Raw genomic sequence first — 17,850 nt, forward strand, 5'->3', positions numbered from 1 at the left:
AATGATAGTATCGATGATTTGATCAGTGGCTTGGGATGTTACAATCAGGGGGATGGTTAGGGCCCACGATGACCTTATGACGCCATTGATGGTTGGGAGGAACCACACACTTAGTTTGATTGCACTATACATTGTGATATTAATTCAGTTATTGTGATGTTATTTTAGTTACTAGGATGTTTCCTTTTTCGTACTTTTACCTTTACTTTTAGATGGTTAGATGTTATTCTTTTCGTATATCCTTATTCAATTCGAGTGTTCTTGCCTTGAAATGTGGATTCGGTACTCCCCAGTGTGGAGGTTCTGAGCTCAATTTTAGTCTATTGTTTGTCCTTAAGTTTTTTTCTTCTGTTCCCTAGGTGACCTTTTATCAGCATGGTGTGACACAATATTGTATCGCATGCCCATAGAAATTATATTGTGCGTCCCTTGATTCTATCACACGCCTCTTGGAGAAATATCACATGATACTTTCCAATATCAAACCTCCTTGTAAGAAATGTTGTATGATACCCTTAAAGTATTGCATGGCTTCGAGAGAAGTATCACCTAGCCCTTGAAAGTGTCGCCCTCCTTCTTTAGGAATATTGCATGATACTTTTCAGTGCTATATTAATGTATTGCCTAGGTTTTATAAAAACCTATGCGGGCGGGCAGCAGGCACTTTTTGGTTTGATCTTAACTTTTTGGGAGTTGATCCAGATACCCTCTTCAGTGTTCTTCAACCCTATGGTGTTGCATTTTGATTCTAGTTGTGTGAGTTTCTGTAGTCAGTCCCTTGGGGTTTTAAATATATCGTTTAAGTATAAATTCCTTATATTTAAGATATACTTTAATATATGCGATGATTCATTTGAGATAGGTTTCGAACCTCTATGAGCTAAGATAAAGATTCTAAGAAATTCCGATCTTCAAAAATCCAGACTTAGCCAAATTTTAGGGCTTCAGGATTTTAGACTTAGCCAATTTTCAGGAGTCAGCATTTGTCTATTAGCTTGGTTGATCTCATATGTTTTTTTATTTATTTTTTAGTTAGTAGTGGTGTTTCAAGATCCATTGGTGTTTGGTTGATTATCAACCTTTTGTTGCGATCTTTATGATCTGTGTAGGTTGTTATCATGTGCACTTACACTTGGTTTAATTTTTTTTTTTTTTATCTTGCTTGTATTTCATCTTTGTTTGAAGGATCTTCCAATGGGGCATTACATGTCACATGATACATCACATACAAATGGTTTTATATTCAAACATTCTTTCTCTTGTTTCAGAGTAGACAATTCCTTCTTTAACATACTATTTTCCTCTTCCAATTTTTTCACCTTTTCTTCTCAAACTTTGTTCTTGTTTTCAACATCATCAAACAACATTAACTTTTATTCTAATTCTTTATTTCTTATATTAATCTTGTCAAATAATCTTAAATTTTCTTCTAACTCCTTATTTTTCTCTCTAAGTTTGCATGATTCCTTCACCTGCCAATTATGTACTTCTTCCACAAATTTTAACATGTTCTCAAGCTCTTCAATTGCCTCTATGTAGACACTAATTTCATTAAAAAATTTAGACTTTTCTTCTCCCATTTCTTTTCCTACTTTTGCCAGTTCTTTTTGCAAAATATATATTTTCACACAATAAACTTGCATTTTCTTTCTTTTCCATCACTAATTCTTCTTCTAACTTATTTGTCTTCTCTTTTTGAACTCTACCATCTTTGCCCATTGAAATCAAAAAATTAACACACCTTACTCTTTCTTTTAGAAAATCCTAAATGCCTTTTTACTTCCAGAATTAAATCTTCAAACAACTTGAAATGAACCCTTTAGACAGCTAGACTCCTCACAATATTCTTCTGCTGTTATAATTTCTCAAATATCGTTAAATAATTATAAGAATTCACACCATACCTTTTGTTGTTTCCTCTGTCCTTTTTTCTGTTAACAGGTCTTTCCATTGATTCTATTGTTCTCAATAATTTTCTTTTTTTACCAACTTGCCCTCTCAACCCTTCCTATGTGGTCTTCTTCAAAACAACTTTCTTTATCATAACACAAACAATCCTCCACAATTTAACATCAACAAAACATCACTTGCTCTTTTATCACAACTTGAAAATTTGTCCTTCCGGCTCTAATACCAATCTGATGGAGGTGGATGGATTGGATCCACAATAGTAATTAAACACACAATAATACAGACACCTCTAGAAATTATAAAATCATTTCACTGCCTGATAATCAAAAACATTACATTGTGCCTCTCTTTTATAGAGGTCTTTGATTGTTTATGGAAGCATCTAGATTAACTGATATAGACAAATAAACTTTTCTAGAAATATCTAAACAGAAATGAATTCTAGAACTTTATAGACCTAAATATTAATTTGACCTAACTGTTGGAAATATTCAGGTCTAACAATGTTACTAAGAGGGGAGGGGTGAATCAGTAAGCTTTAAAATTTAAACCAATTCAGCATAATAACAAATTCACCATTCATTCATCTAGTTTACTGAATGCATGAAAAGATTAACACACTTATTTGGTGACCCAGAAACCTTTCAATTTGAAAGTAAAACTGGGGTGGGGATGATGCCCAGGAAACTTCAATACTGCAGTATAAAGTTGGCCGGTTAAGGCTTACAATGATCACTTCTGGTGATCTACCTTGTTAGGAGCAAGTAGGACTGCTAGATCCACCTTGTTAGAGGATTTACAAACATACAATTAAGTATGCACTCTATTAGGAGATTTACAAAAGACTGTTAAGTCTACCCTGTTAAAGGATTTACAAAACTGATTCACCTGTTAGGATGAAGCAGTGGATCTGCTTGCAACTGGTTTGCTGATTAGATCTTATGTACTGATCACTTGATGTGATGGATATATCTTTGCTGCTCCTTGATAACCTTGTTGAATACTCCACTGCTGATTCTCTTTCAATTCACTCTTACTTCACTGTTACTTCTCTTCATCATTTCTATATTGCAAATGGCACGATACATTACATATATACCATTCCAATATTTACAGCAACAAGGTCGGCCAAACACAAGTGAACAAAACATTACTGAGTCGGCCAGATAGTAGAAAACTCAGGTTCCTCAAACTCACTCGGTGACCTTCTGACAGTCGGCATCCACTACATTACACGACATCGTCATGCACTTGGTAGAGGTAGGGGCTCAGTCCATACTAATCACTCTGAGTAGCTTGGAACTTGGTAACCACTGGTGACTCAGTAAACATTGTGTCACTTGGTAGAAACTAACTCCTTCGATTCACTTGGTAAGCACTGAATACTTCTTTTACCTTTCTGTCTTGGTAATCACTGAAACCTTCATTTACCTTCCTGACTCGGTAAATACTAAATCCTTCGTTTACCTTCCTGACTCGGTAAACACTAAATCCTTCGTTTACCTTTCTGACTCGATAAACATTAAAACCTTCATTTACCTTTTTGACTCGGTAAACACTAAAACTTTCGTTTACCTTCTTGACTCGGTAAACACTAAAACTTTCATTTACCTTCCTGACTCGGTAAACACTGCTGAACATACTTGGTAACCAACGAATGCTCGGTATGAACTATAAACTGAGTGATGAACTCGGTAAGTATTCAGAATCAAATAAGTCTTGTAACTAATGACAAATGTATCATTATTCCAACACTAACCCTATTTAGTAATCTAGCTGGAATTTCTAGAATCCTCTAGTATTTCATTTGAGGGGAAAATTACACAATCCAACATAAAGAGCTCTTTTTTTCAACTAATTTTATGTGGAGTGCTTATTGTTCATTGGGTTGCCTTTCTACACTTTGGGGCAGCCTTTCTAGAATACTTGCAATTTTTGTTTGGATTGTTGATACATATGGTTGAATTTCATAATGTAACTTATCATTTAGTTTTCTATGTAATGGATGCATTGCCTTTCATTTCTTTAAGAGAGTCTCAGACTTTTATATAATTCTATATGTTTTGTGATCATTAAATCACCTATTGTTCAATTTAGTTGCCTTCATCTGGTATGGCGCTAGTTTGATAAAAATCTTTCTTAAGTTGAGTTAACCAGGACCTAGGAATTCCCAGTTCAATTATCTCAAAATTTTGTTAGAGAGATCGAATTTTGTTGGGACAAATTTTTAGAGAATTGGGTAAAAAGAACTTTAAAAAAAAGTTTTTCCAAAAAATTTTAATGTCAAATTAGATTTAGAATTAGACTCAAGCACATGTTTAGACTCAAATTACTAATCATATTTAATTTTAATTAATTGCTACTTGAGAAGAATCAAGATGTTTAAAAGTGCCACACATTTATTATGGAATGCATATAATACACCATGATTTGTGCATATAGGCTAACATGTATATAAAGCTATGGACTGAACAAAATCTGAAGAGATCTTTACTGTGGTTAAATATGGATCCAAAGCCTACTTTTTTGTCTCCATCTAGTTTGAACCAAAGTTGCTTTCTTTGAATCATCTAGTATGGCAATTAATATGTGAAGCTTACAATATGGCACAATCACAACATTGGCCTTAAACTAACCTACAACATTATGTTTTGTACTTCTAATTTGTAAGAATAGAATGGTGATGATATGCTTGATGTTTTTGGATGATATTTGATTGTGATGGATGATTAGTTTAGTTCACATTATTGTTTTTGAAGTGAAACATTGATATGGTAGTGTATTTTTCTATGTTGCTTTAAGATTAGCATAGTGGTGTATGAACTTATTTGTTGTTGCATATTTGTCCATATACATGTATATATACATGTATATATATATATACATATACATGTACATATATATACATATATATATATATATACATACATATATATATATATATACATACATATATATATATATATACATGTACATGTATATGTATATATATACATGTACATGTATATGTATATATATATGTATATATATGTACATGTATATGTATATATATATATGTACATGTATATGTATATATATATATGTACATGTATATATATATATATATGTACATGTATATGTATATATATATATGTACATGTATATATATATATATATATATATATATATATATATATATATATATATATATATATATATATAAACATGTACATGTATATGTGTGTGTGTGTGTGTGTACATGTACATGTATATATACATGTACATGTATATACATGTTGATGAAGGTACAGCTCTGATACCACTGACGAAGGACCACACCACCCTTACCAACTCACAACCAATAGCAATTACAATAACAGTTCTACAAGATCTCTCAAGATCCAATCCAAACCCAAGCTAGTCCAGATCCACACTCTCGTAGAAACCTCCGAGATCTCAACTTGTGCTCGCAAGCCACCAAACAACCTCCTTGTTTCTAAACCACAGTCACTAGCTCTTCTCCAACCCTATCCAAGATCCAAGTGTAAACTGCCTCACATTCAGCACTCTGTCTACACACTCACAAGTCTATCACAATCTTGCTGTAAACTGCCTCACATTCGGTGCTCTGTCCACAGGCTCAAGAAAACTCACTCTTCACTTCCTACTTCTCTTTCACACCTTGAAGCCTTCCAAGCTTTCCAAGCTTCTACTTCCCAAGCTACTCCTTCTCGAGCTTCTCCTTGAGCTTCTACTCCTCAAGCTTCCCCTTCTCAAGCTTCTCCTTGAGCTTCCACCTCTCAAGCTTCTCCTTGAGCTTCCACTCTTCAAGCTTCTCTTTGAGCTTGATTTAGAAATGCTCATATGCCTTGCTTAAATAGGCACTTACCACCCCATGCATGACTTATCCACAACCTTATAGAATTCCTCCACAACCTTCTACAACTTCCAAAACTTTCTACAATATTCATAACTTTCTAGAATTCTACCCACTCAACTCGATAAATGGAATGACAACCTTTTATTTTTATTTTTATTTCTATTATGCCACCTATGCACCTCGAAAATAGAAATCACCTTTTCCTTTCTTTTCTCCTTTTTCCCTTTTTTTATTTTTTTATTATTTCTCCTCTAATTTTTGTCACTTTCTCTCTCCTCCACAATTTTTTTTTTCCATGCAAGATGCTCCTGCATCAGACTCCCCCGGTAGATAGAAAAGTGTGTCCCACACTTTGACGCCAAAAGTAAGATCTACCACCATCTTCATCTTCACCAAAGGCTTCCACCTCAATAGGGACAACAAAACCACCATGCAAATATTCCACATCTGCATTACTCTATCAAACACCAGAATTTCAAACATCCAATCAACATGCTCACTCCCAGGAACAAACTGAACACAATGCTTAATCAACAAAACTTCATTCTCATCAGCAACTAGTGGATCCACACCAGTAGCAACAAACTCTACATCAGCAGCCACATGTAGATCTCCATCAACACATGCAAAACTCTCAACACCAACAACCACATTGCTCACAACAAGATTGTCTGCAATACATAACTCACCTCCAACAACAACCGGATCATCCACGACCAAATGCTCTGTAGTCTCCATGTTAGACTCAACCAACTGATCATGAAAACCAATCTCCATCCCAACATCAGTAAGGTTAGGAATATCCTCAGCAAAAACCTCTATTTGCTCTACAGGTTCTGCATTAGGCTCCACAAACTGATCAGCAAAACCATCCTCTTCCACCTTGACCTTCTTAGCTTGATTAGCCAATCTAGCATCCAACCGAGAAATCATCTTAGAAAAATTCCTCTCCACTATATCATGGATTTTCCCAATCATCTTAAGGTCCAATCCTCTTGGAGCCATCTCCCAAGATCTTCGTAAACCGTCTGCAACAAATCCTTCCCACGCTCCTTGTGATAACCAAATTGTTTGCAAGTCAGATCGCAACCTACCACCTTGCATGGACAATTAGGAACCGCATCACAAGTCTAGGACAATGGATCTACAATCCACAAGCTCCCTATGATCATGCCACAACAATTTCAGTCTTCTATCTCCCCATCCATCAATCTTTATGTCCTCCCAAGGTTCTAGTGCAAACTGCCTTAGCTTCAGCGATCTGTTTACACGCTCAAGAACTCTCACTCTAATAAACTTCACCCAACCAAGGTCCTGATACAAACTGCTTCACACTTCGGTGATCTGCTTATACACTCAAGAACTCTTGGTCTGATAAACTTCACCCATCCAAGGTCCTGGTACAAACTGCCTCACACTTTGACGATCTGCTTGTACACTCAAGAACTCCTGCTTTGATACCACTGATGAAGGTACGACTCTGATACCACTTGATGAAGGTACAGCTCTGATACCACTGATGAAGGACCACACCACCCTTACCAACTCACAACCAATAGCAATTACAATAACAGTTCTACAAGATCTCTCAAGATCCAATCCAAACCCAAGCTAGTCCAGATCCACACTCTCGTAGAAACCTCCGAGATCTCAACTTGTGCTCGCAAGCCACCAAATAGCCTCCTTGTTTCTAAACCGCAGTCACTAGCTCTTCTCCAACCCTATCCAAGATCCAAGTGTAAACTGCCTCATATTCGGCGCTCTGTCTACACACTCACAAGTCTATCACAATCCTGTTGTAAAATGCCTCACATTCGGCGCTCTGTCCACAGACTCAGGATAACTCACTCTTCACTTCCTACTTCTCTTTCACACCTTGAAGCCTTCCAAGCTTTCCAAGCTTCTACTTCCCAAGCTACTCCTTCTCGAGCTTCTCTTTGAGCTTCTACTCCTCAAGCTTCCCCTTCTCAAGCTTCTCCTTGAGCTTCCACCTCTCAAGCTTCTCCTTGAGCTTCCACTCTTCAAGCTTCTCTTTGAGCTTGATTTAGAAATGCTCATATGCCTTGCTTAAATAGGCACTTACCACCCCATGCATGACTTATCCATAACCTTCTAGAATTCCTCCACAACTTTCTACAACTTCCAAAACTTTCTACAATATTCATAACTTTCTAGAATTCTACCCACTCAACTCGATAAATAGAATGACAATCTTTTATTTTTATTTTTATTTCTATTATGCCACCTATGCACCTCGAAAATAGAAATCACCTTTTCCTTTCTTTTCTCCTTTTTCCCTTTTTTTATTATTTCTCCTCTAATTTTCGTCACTTTCTCTCTCCTCCACAATTTTTTTTTTTTCCATGCAAGATGCTCCTGCATCACATGTATATATATATATATATATATATATATATATATATATATATATATATATATATATATATATACATACATATATATATACATGTACATGTATACATATACATATACATGTACATGTACATATACATGTATACATATACATATACATGTACATGTATACATATATATACATATACATATACATGTATATATGTATATATATATATATATATATATATATATATATATATGTATATATATATATATATACATGTACATATATATATATACATGTACATGTATATATATACATATACTTAGCTCTTAAGATTCATTTGCAAAGAAATATAAAAGAGGCCAAAGATTGCACAATTAGTGATTTTTAAATCATAGTTTAGTTAAAACTATTTGGAAGAGGTTTCCAACATAGATATTTTTATTATTATTTATTTTTAGTTTGTATAAGTTAATTTCTTTTGTTGTAAAGAGAATCATTACAGAGAGAGCAAGTCAAAGATTGAAAAAAATGTGAAAATTGAGTGAAATAGAAAAAATAAAAACCATTGATTACTTTTGAAAGGGAATTTTAGAATGAAGCTTAAAAAAAGTGATAATTGATTGATGTTGTCAGTGCTAATTATTTTAAAGGAGAATTTTTTGTAAAGTAATAAATCCATACTTTGTAATGAAGTTCATTATTGATTAACTAACACTTATTTAATTAAAAATAATATTAATAAAAATATTTTTTATGTGTAGGTTCCAATTGAATGGACAATGAAAGTATTCATTTGTAGAGATTGCTCCTCAATATTGTGTTTGGTCATTGTGCATGTTTTTATGACAAATATGGAAGACAATGTAATTTCCTATGGAAACACTTTGTTTAAAAAAATTCAAGTATTTTCTAACCTTCACCAATGATTACTCAAGAAAAAATTAGGTATATTGTTTTGTTTCAAAATAAGAAAAAATTGTACAGTTCAAGAATTTGGTTGAAAAACAAAGTGGTAAGTATATTATAGTGATAAGGTTAGATAATGGAGGCGAATACAAGTGAAATCATTTTGTTGATATTTTCAAATATATATGGAATTAAGAGAGAGTTCACTACTTCTTACACTCTACAACTAAATGGAGTTGATGAAAGGAAGAATAGGAAAATTGTTGAAATGGCAAGAAGTATGGTGAAAGAGAAACAATCTAGATGAAAGCTTTTGGGTAGAAGAAGTATACACACCATTGTATCTTTTAAATAGAAGTCCTACAAAATTAGTTAAGGAATAACTCCTGAACAAGCATGGTTTGCGGTAAATCCAAGTGTTGATCACTTCAGAGTATTTGAGCATGTTTCTTATGCACACATACCAAAAGAAAAAATATCTAAGCTAGATGATATGGGCCTTATATGCATTCTCATTTATTTTTATTAAGTAAAAATGGGTTTTGAAAGGACCCAAAACCTTATTAGAGAAAAAGCTTCTAATAAGTAGAGATGTGGTACTTAATGAACTAGAAGAATATACCAAAGAAAATGAAACAATAGGAAAATATATTATTATTGATGAGGTTGAAGAGGAAGGAGGAGAAGAGGATGTACCTAAATCATCTAATGTAGGAGAAAAATGATATCAAAAATATCAAAGAAGGATAGAAGAGAATTGTCTGTCAACTCTTATATTGGACTCAAACTTTGAATGACAACAAAGTCATAAGAAAAGTTATTTTTTCATTAATGAGTCAAATCATGGAAAATAATGAGCCACAAACATTTGAAAAGTCTCAATAAAAAAAGAGTGTATTGAAGCAATGGAATTGACACAATTCAAAGGCGCACATGGGATTTGGTTAAGTTACCTCCTGGTAAGGAAGTTATTGTTACAAAGTGGGTATACAAAAATAAGTATAAATAGGATGGAGGCATTGATAAGAATAAGGCTAGATTGGTAGCCACAAGGTATACTCAATAAGAAGGTATCGATTATACTACAAAATTTGCACCTATAGCAAGAATGGATACTGTTGAATTGGTTTTGACATTGGAATCTCAGTAGAGTCAGATAGTTTTTCAAATGGATGTGAAGAGTGCTTTCTTTAATGGATATATTGATGAGGAAGTATATGTTTCACAAATTAGAGGTTTTGAAGTACCTTCTAAATAATATTATCTTTGCATATTAAAGAAGGCCTTGTATGGTCTTAAGAAGGCACCAAGAGCATGGTATTCAAGAATAGACTTGTACCTACATGAATTCAATTAGATCCAAATCTCTATATCATAAGCTCAATTGAAGATATTTTTATCTTGGTTTTCTATGTTGATGATCTTATCTACATAGGGAATAATCCAACTTTGTTCATAGAGTTTAGAATAGACATGGTTAATGAGTTTGAAATGACTGATTTGGGCCAGATACATTACTTTCTTTGTATAGAAGTATGGAAAAACAAAGATGAGATATTTATGTCTGAAAAAAAAACTTTAGAAATCCTACAAAAAAATTAGATGTAAAGTTGCAAACCAGATACAACACCTATTGATGTTGGCTTGAAGTTGTTTTCTTTGGATTTGTCAAATCTAGTGAACCCCACTCTTTACAGATAGTTGATTGGAAGCTTGATCTACTTAACAACTGCCCATCCATATATCAATATGCAGTGAGTTTGGTCTCTAAGTTCATGTTAGAGCCTATGGAAAAACATTAGAATGCAACTAAAAGGATTCTCAAAAATGTTAAATGGATATTGAGTTATGGTCTCAAATTTTAGCATTTAGAGGATAGTCGTGTAATATCCCCTTTTCATATTATTCAAGATTGAAACTTATTTAATCAAAACTAATGTTTGTAACAATCATTTAGTTATCAAATGATATTATTTGGATTTATGACCAGAAGATATGTACATGTTATCCAAGTTTCCTAGACACCATCTATGGACTCCCTCAAAGTTTATAGGTCCAAGTTCGTTTTACAATGATTTATGAGACCTTGGTGTCCAAGTCCTCTATTGGGAAAAGATGCACTAGATTTGATTTATACAAGCCCCACCTTGGTAACATTTGATCCTTCTAATCACGACCAAGTAATGTAAAAAATATTATTATTTTAATAATTCATAATAATACTGATAATAATATTAGGAAAATTCAAATGTATAATCACAATGAAAAGTATCTCCATTTCAAATATCAACTCAATTATAAGTATATATCAGAAGTAACAATTATTTGTAATAATAATTCAATAAATTCTCGTAGCCATGCCAAATATTGGTCCTACAAAAAGTTATTATAATTTAAATATCTATTAAATTATGTGTAAGTTCACATACCTTGTAGGCTAGCATCACCCTATAATATGTATATGAGGTGTAATAGTCCCACAAGGCAAGGTAGGTTTAATTTTTTTGACACCCCCTTGAATGAGAATGCACGTGGGTATCCAATTTAATAATCATGTAGTAATGGGTTGTCTTAAAAAGGTGTTGGTCACTTTTGTTTGATATGTTTCATTTGAGCTTTCCAAGTAGGGTGGTCTTCTACATTTTTTCCTAACTAATGCTATTCAATACCAAATAATGGAGATATATACTGCCCAAATGCAAAGGGATGTGTCGTGTCAGGTGTGGAAAGGTATGGGCCCAACGTTTAGGGATTAATAATGGATCTTAGTAATTCTATAATAGATTATTTTCATGAAATTCTTGATGCAACAAAAATCCAAGGGTGCCCCTACTAGAGGTAATCTGGATCCTTGCAAATAACCACACATCAAAAACACAACACAAAATGAAAGATCTGATACCAAATCACAATACTTGATTCATAAAACAACTTTTTACATGCAATGTGCCTGGCTATAAGGCCTTCCAAGTTAGGACCAAATACAAAAAGCAATTACAAAACAATTTTGCCAAGATCTCTCAAGCCCCAACTCCACACTAATCCCAACTAGTCTAGATCCACACTCTAGTAGGAAACCCTAAGGAAATCTCAACTTGTGCTTGCAAGCCCACCAAGAAATCTCCTAGTATACCAAGCCTCAACTACAAGCCCTTCAAAGTTCACTCCTACACTTCATCCTCTTCTCCAAGCTGGATGATCATAATCATGATTTAAGATCCACAAAACCCCTTTACTTGTACCCAACTAAACCAAAAGTCAACCTATCCCATTACAAAGTAAAATAAAACCCTAAATTAAATTTTTGCATAAGCCACAAGTTGGCTACAGCACAAATTAAATGCCAAAAGTTAGCTCATTGATAACTCGGGCATCACAAGAACCAAGACCAAACCAAGTGTCAGATAAAACCATGTTGAGTCTTAGCATTTCACCAGACATAACCAAGTTCCTTCACTAACGAAGCTTCTCAAGCAACACTACTACCAAGCTCCTAGTATCTGCTAAGTGCCCCAAGCATCACCAAAAATCTTCATTAATCAAGTCACTTGGTTAACACAACAACCAAACCAAATCAGTATCAATCGAGTCACCCTTCATTTTTTGACCAAGTCCTCCAACTCCAAGTTCAAACCACACCAACATACAAGATTGCTAGCCAACCAAGGATGTTCCTACATCAAACGCCCTAGGTTCAAAAAGGTGTTCTTAGTAGTTGGAAGAACATCTTCTAGGATTTGGCACATAAATCCCAAATTGGTTCTTCACATACATATCTTGCAAGTCCTCAACTTTTACACTCTTTCCCTTGACCTTCTTATGTTTCTTCACATCCATCCTCGATGTGCTACAAGTTTTTTTATCCATATTGATCTCTAACCCTCTCAGAACCTGCAACTCAACTTGGTTGCCAATACTCAAGTTCCTTCTACCGAGTTCTTCATTCCATAAAGGAATTAGGGAACACTTCCTACTAGCTTTCTCAATTGAAAACACATTCTTGACACAATCATGCACAACCCTACAATCATACTGCCAAGGTCTACCAAGCAAAAAATGACAAATGTTCATGTCCACAATATCACACAATGCTTGATCCTTATACTGCCCAATATGGAAATCAATAAGGCATTGCTTCTTCACTTCCAAAGAATGCTCACCTTCAAACCAACCAATCCTATAAGGGTAAGGATTTCTTACTCTTCTCAAACCAAGTTTTTGAACCATCTCCTCAACAAGAAGGGTGTCAGTACTACCACCATCCACAATCACATTGCAGACTTTACCACTAGCCTTACAACAATTCTTGAACAAATTAGTCCTCTGACAAGATTCCATTGTCCTCTAACCAATGAGTACTTTCTGAGCTAGTAAACTTTCTCCTTTCTCAGGTTCGCTAGTAGGGTTTTCAACCTCATTCACAAAAAAAACTCTTATGTCACCAACCTTAGGACATTCATAAAATCTATGTCCTACTTCTCCACATTTATAGCATGTACCCTTGAAATCACCTCTACCTATCCTTCTCTAATGATCAACACATTTTGGTTCATCTTCATCACTAGGTTTAACCTTCGCCGAGCTATCTTGCTTCTCCTTCCCTCTAGAATTACCTTGACTTTTCCTCTTCAACTTATCTTTTGCCTTCAGGGCATATTGATAAGCATCCTCAACCGAAGAAATACTCAACATGCTAACTTCATCTTGGATATTGAATCTCAAACCATTAATTTACTAAGCTACCTTCTCCTTTGACAATTCTCTATGCCCAAACCGAATAGTCAACTTGTAGAACTCCTCGATATAATCTTTCACAAACATATCCTTCTGTTTCAAATTCTGCAACCTTTTGAACAATTCAAGTTCGTAATTAGTTGGAATGAACTTAGCATTCAACTTAGTTACCATCAAACTCCATCTAGTGATCTTCATTTCACCTTCTTCCTCTTTGTCTCTTTGTGGTTCTTCCCACCAAAGTGAAGCATGTCCTTTCAACATAGTTTGTGCCAACCTTACACAGAGTGGATCCTCAATATGCTCAAGCTAAAAGTGGTATTCTGATTCACCAATCCAATCAATTAGGTCTTTAGGATTCAAAGTACCTGAGAATTAGAAACCTCCATCTTATGCTTCAACCTCAACTGAGATCTAGGTCTAGCAAACTGACCAACCCTATTTCCCATAGGTCTCTCCACATGATAAGTTTTGTCCTCACCACTTGATCCAACAACTTCAAAGTCTTTAGCAACCTCTTCATAATCATCTCCAGTACCCACATGTTGAGGTACACCACCTATAACACTTAAAATTTCAGAAATCATGTCACTCTTCATAATTGTAATCCAAGATGTGAATTCTGTTTTAATATTCTCTAAAATCCTTTCCTCCACAACATCACTATGATCATTAATTTCCCTAGGGTCCAATCTTCTTGGAGACATCTTCCAAGATCTTTTGTAAACCCAAAGCAATAAATCCACAAATCTAGAAGATCAATTAGCTTCATAAGATCAACCTTCTCTTCCAGCCTTCACCCAAGTCCTATTGGAAACTATCTCAACTTCAGCATTCGGTCTACACACCTAGGAATAACGGTGCTCTGATACCATCTTATGCAATGAGAGTCTGAGGGTACCCCTACTGGAGGTAATCCAGATCCTTGCAAATAACCACATAGCGGATATATAACATAAGATGCAAGATTTGATACCAAATCAAAATTCTTAATTCATAAAACAATTGTTTACATGCAATGTGCCTAGGTGTAAGGCCTTTTGGGTTAGGGCCAAATACAAAAAGAAATTACAAAAGAGTTCTACAAGATCCCTCAAGATCAAACTCCACACTAATCCCAACTATTCTAGATCCACACTCTAGTAGGAAACCACAAGGAAATCTCAACTTGTGCTCACAAGCCCACCAAGAAATCTCTTATTTTTCCAAGCCTCAAATACCAGCTCTTCAAAGATTTCTCCTACACTTCATCCTCTTCTCCAAGCCGGATGATCATAATCATGATTTAAGACTCTACAAAACCCCTTTACTTATACCCAATTAAGATACAAGTCAACCTAGCCAATTACAAATTAAAATAAACCCCAACATCAAATATTTATATAAGCTACAAGTTGGTTGCAACACAAATTAAATACCCATACAAAAATTAAATGCCAAAAGTTGGCTCAATGACAACTTGGGCACCACAGGAAGAAAGACCCAATTGTGTGGACTAGAAAAAACCATGTTGAGTGTTAGCATTTCACTAGACATAACCAAGTTCCTTCACTAACCGAGTTGCTCGGGCAACACTACTATCGATCTCCCAGTGCAAACCGAGCTCCCAATATCTATTGAGTTCCCCAAGTATTATCGGACATCTTCATTGACTGAATCACTTGGTTAACACAACAACCAAACCAACTCAGTATCAACCCAGTCACCCTTCATTCCTTGACCAAGTCCTCCAACTCCAAGGTCAAACCACACCAACATGCAAGATAACTATCCAACTAAGGATGCTCATGCATCACTTCTTTTATCTCATCTTTAATTATTAGTTGTAGTTCACATATTCAATTTATAATCCAAAATACAATATTTATTTTAATAAATGTTTAGTATTAATTTAATTATTAGATAATATCATTTTAACTATATAATTCACAACTTAATCAATACTTATTAGTTTATCTATAACTATTTAGTCATCTTATTTACTTAGTTAAAAAGCATCGTATCAATTATAATTTAATATAAGATTTCATCATTAGAGATGGATATTACAAGCATATGGGTTGGCTATATAAACTCAGATCGTGCAGGTTCTGTAGATGATAGGAAGTATACTTATGGTTATAATTTTAGCCTTGATTATGCAATATGCTCTTGGAAGTCCAAGAAACAACCAGCAATATCATTTTCTACAACAGAGGTAGGATACAAAGTTACAACATTAGTAACTTGACAACGTGTATGGTTGAGAAGACTACTAGAAGACTTAAACCAAATTCAGAATGAACCTACCTTATTGTATTGTGACAACAAGAGTGTTATAGAAATGACAAAGAATCCACTATTTCATATTAGTAGAACCAAACATATTGAGATACACCACCACTATATCAAAGAATTGGTTCAATAAGGTTTGATTGAAATTGTGTAGTGCAGTAAAATGATTGGATTGTAGATATCTTCACAAAAGCTCTAGCTCATGAAAGGTACCTAAAGCTAAGAGATTTACTTCATGTTCTTCCCAAAGGTCATTGTAGGGGATAATGACAACATTAATGTCCATTTCCCATTAGACTTCTTTACTTGACGTTGGGACAACCTTTCTAGAGTACTTGCAGTCCTTATTGACTTTGTTGTCCCATATTATATATTAGTTGTATTATTGGTACATATGGTTGAATTCCATAATTTCACCTATGTTAGGATAATTATCAATGCCCCCCTTCAAAGTTCGTGACATGGCGTAACTATCTCATGTATTTTATAGGTCTAGTAGTTGTCTTGAGCATTGATATGTCAATCTTTTGGTGTAATGAAAATCCTAGCTTGTCACAAGTGGTATCAAAGCTTGGTCACAGGTTCAATTTTCATGATTAACACCGAGGGGGGAATTTTTAAATTAACAATCAACATTCTCTTTTGAGATTCATGACATGGATTAATTGTCTCATGTGTTCTATAAGTCTAGTGGTTGTATTGAGCATGGAAAAGTCAATCTTTTGGTGCAAGGACAACCCTATCTTGTACAAACCTACAATTTGGTTTTCTATATAATAGATGCCTTGCCTCTCATTTCTTCAAGGCAAACGGGGGCTTCTGTAATTCATTTTGTTTTTTGATAAGTACATCACCTATTGTTTAATAAAGTTTCCTTCGTCCTTCCTACGAAGATGGTGATATTTCTTGTGAGATGGATTGTGGATTTACTGATCTTTAACAATTAACTTCTCCTCTTTGTCCTATTAGGGTAGCAATGCATCCTATTGAGGTAGAGATAGTTTGTATATAAGAGGTGGTGTGTTATTGTAAGAGGGTTTTTGGTGTCATTTTTTTGATATTAATTATTTTGTGACTTAAACTAATATTTTATTTCTACCTATGAGAAAGAGAATAAAATATTAAATATTCAAATTTATTGTCAAATGCTAATAAGAAAATTACATGATATAATGTACATGATAAAACTAATGGTTACATATAGAATCCCCATAAATAGTTTCGAGGAATTGATGGCTCACAACGAAGAAAAAATATCCACATAGCTCATTCTATTATATCTTAATAATAATAATATGTGAAACACTCACTTCAACCAAATGGCTCAATCTTATAAATTTATTCATTTGTAACCTGTTATATATTACTACCAAAAATCATTCTTGCATTCCACAATTAAATATCCTTTGGGATGTTAGACATAATGAAAGGTGACAAAGACATGAAAACTAACTCGCTTAATATTCATCCATGAACAAAAGCATGGTTGCAATGTGATTTACACAAAAAAAAAAAAAAAAAAAATGTCCAAAGATATAAGCATGTTCACAATTTTATAAGACATACATGCAACAAGAATATGCATATCTATTTTGAAATATTACAAGAATACCAAAGAATGAGAAATAAATATCAATTTATAAACGCACCTTCTTGAGTTCAATTTGTTTATCATCTATGTCTTTCTTGCGACATGTCACCACAATGCCAGCATTAGGATTCAAATCATCCCTAGCCTACAATAGTAATATCTGTTAGGTCAACTTCTTATACCATCACAAATAAAGCTTTAAATTGTGTCAAC

The 17,850-nt window shown here is 34.2% G+C and overlaps 1 protein-coding gene across 1 annotated transcript in view; it reads right to left on the minus strand.

The window, feature by feature from the left end:
* Positions 1-17,850, minus strand: part of LOC149536337 (uncharacterized) — a 173,929-nt gene that overhangs the window by 15,670 nt on the left and 140,409 nt on the right. Inside the window, exon 4 of the mRNA XM_089805640.1 lies at positions 17,696-17,782. Coding sequence (XP_089661766.1) covers positions 17,696-17,782 — 87 coding nt within the window. The remainder of the gene's footprint in view (positions 1-17,695; positions 17,783-17,850) is intronic.

Source organism: Cupressus sempervirens, chromosome 10 (assembly GCF_028749045.1).
Source record: "Cupressus sempervirens isolate cs-2001-9-10 chromosome 10, ASM2874904v1, whole genome shotgun sequence".
Taxonomy (NCBI): domain Eukaryota; kingdom Viridiplantae; phylum Streptophyta; class Pinopsida; order Cupressales; family Cupressaceae; genus Cupressus; species Cupressus sempervirens.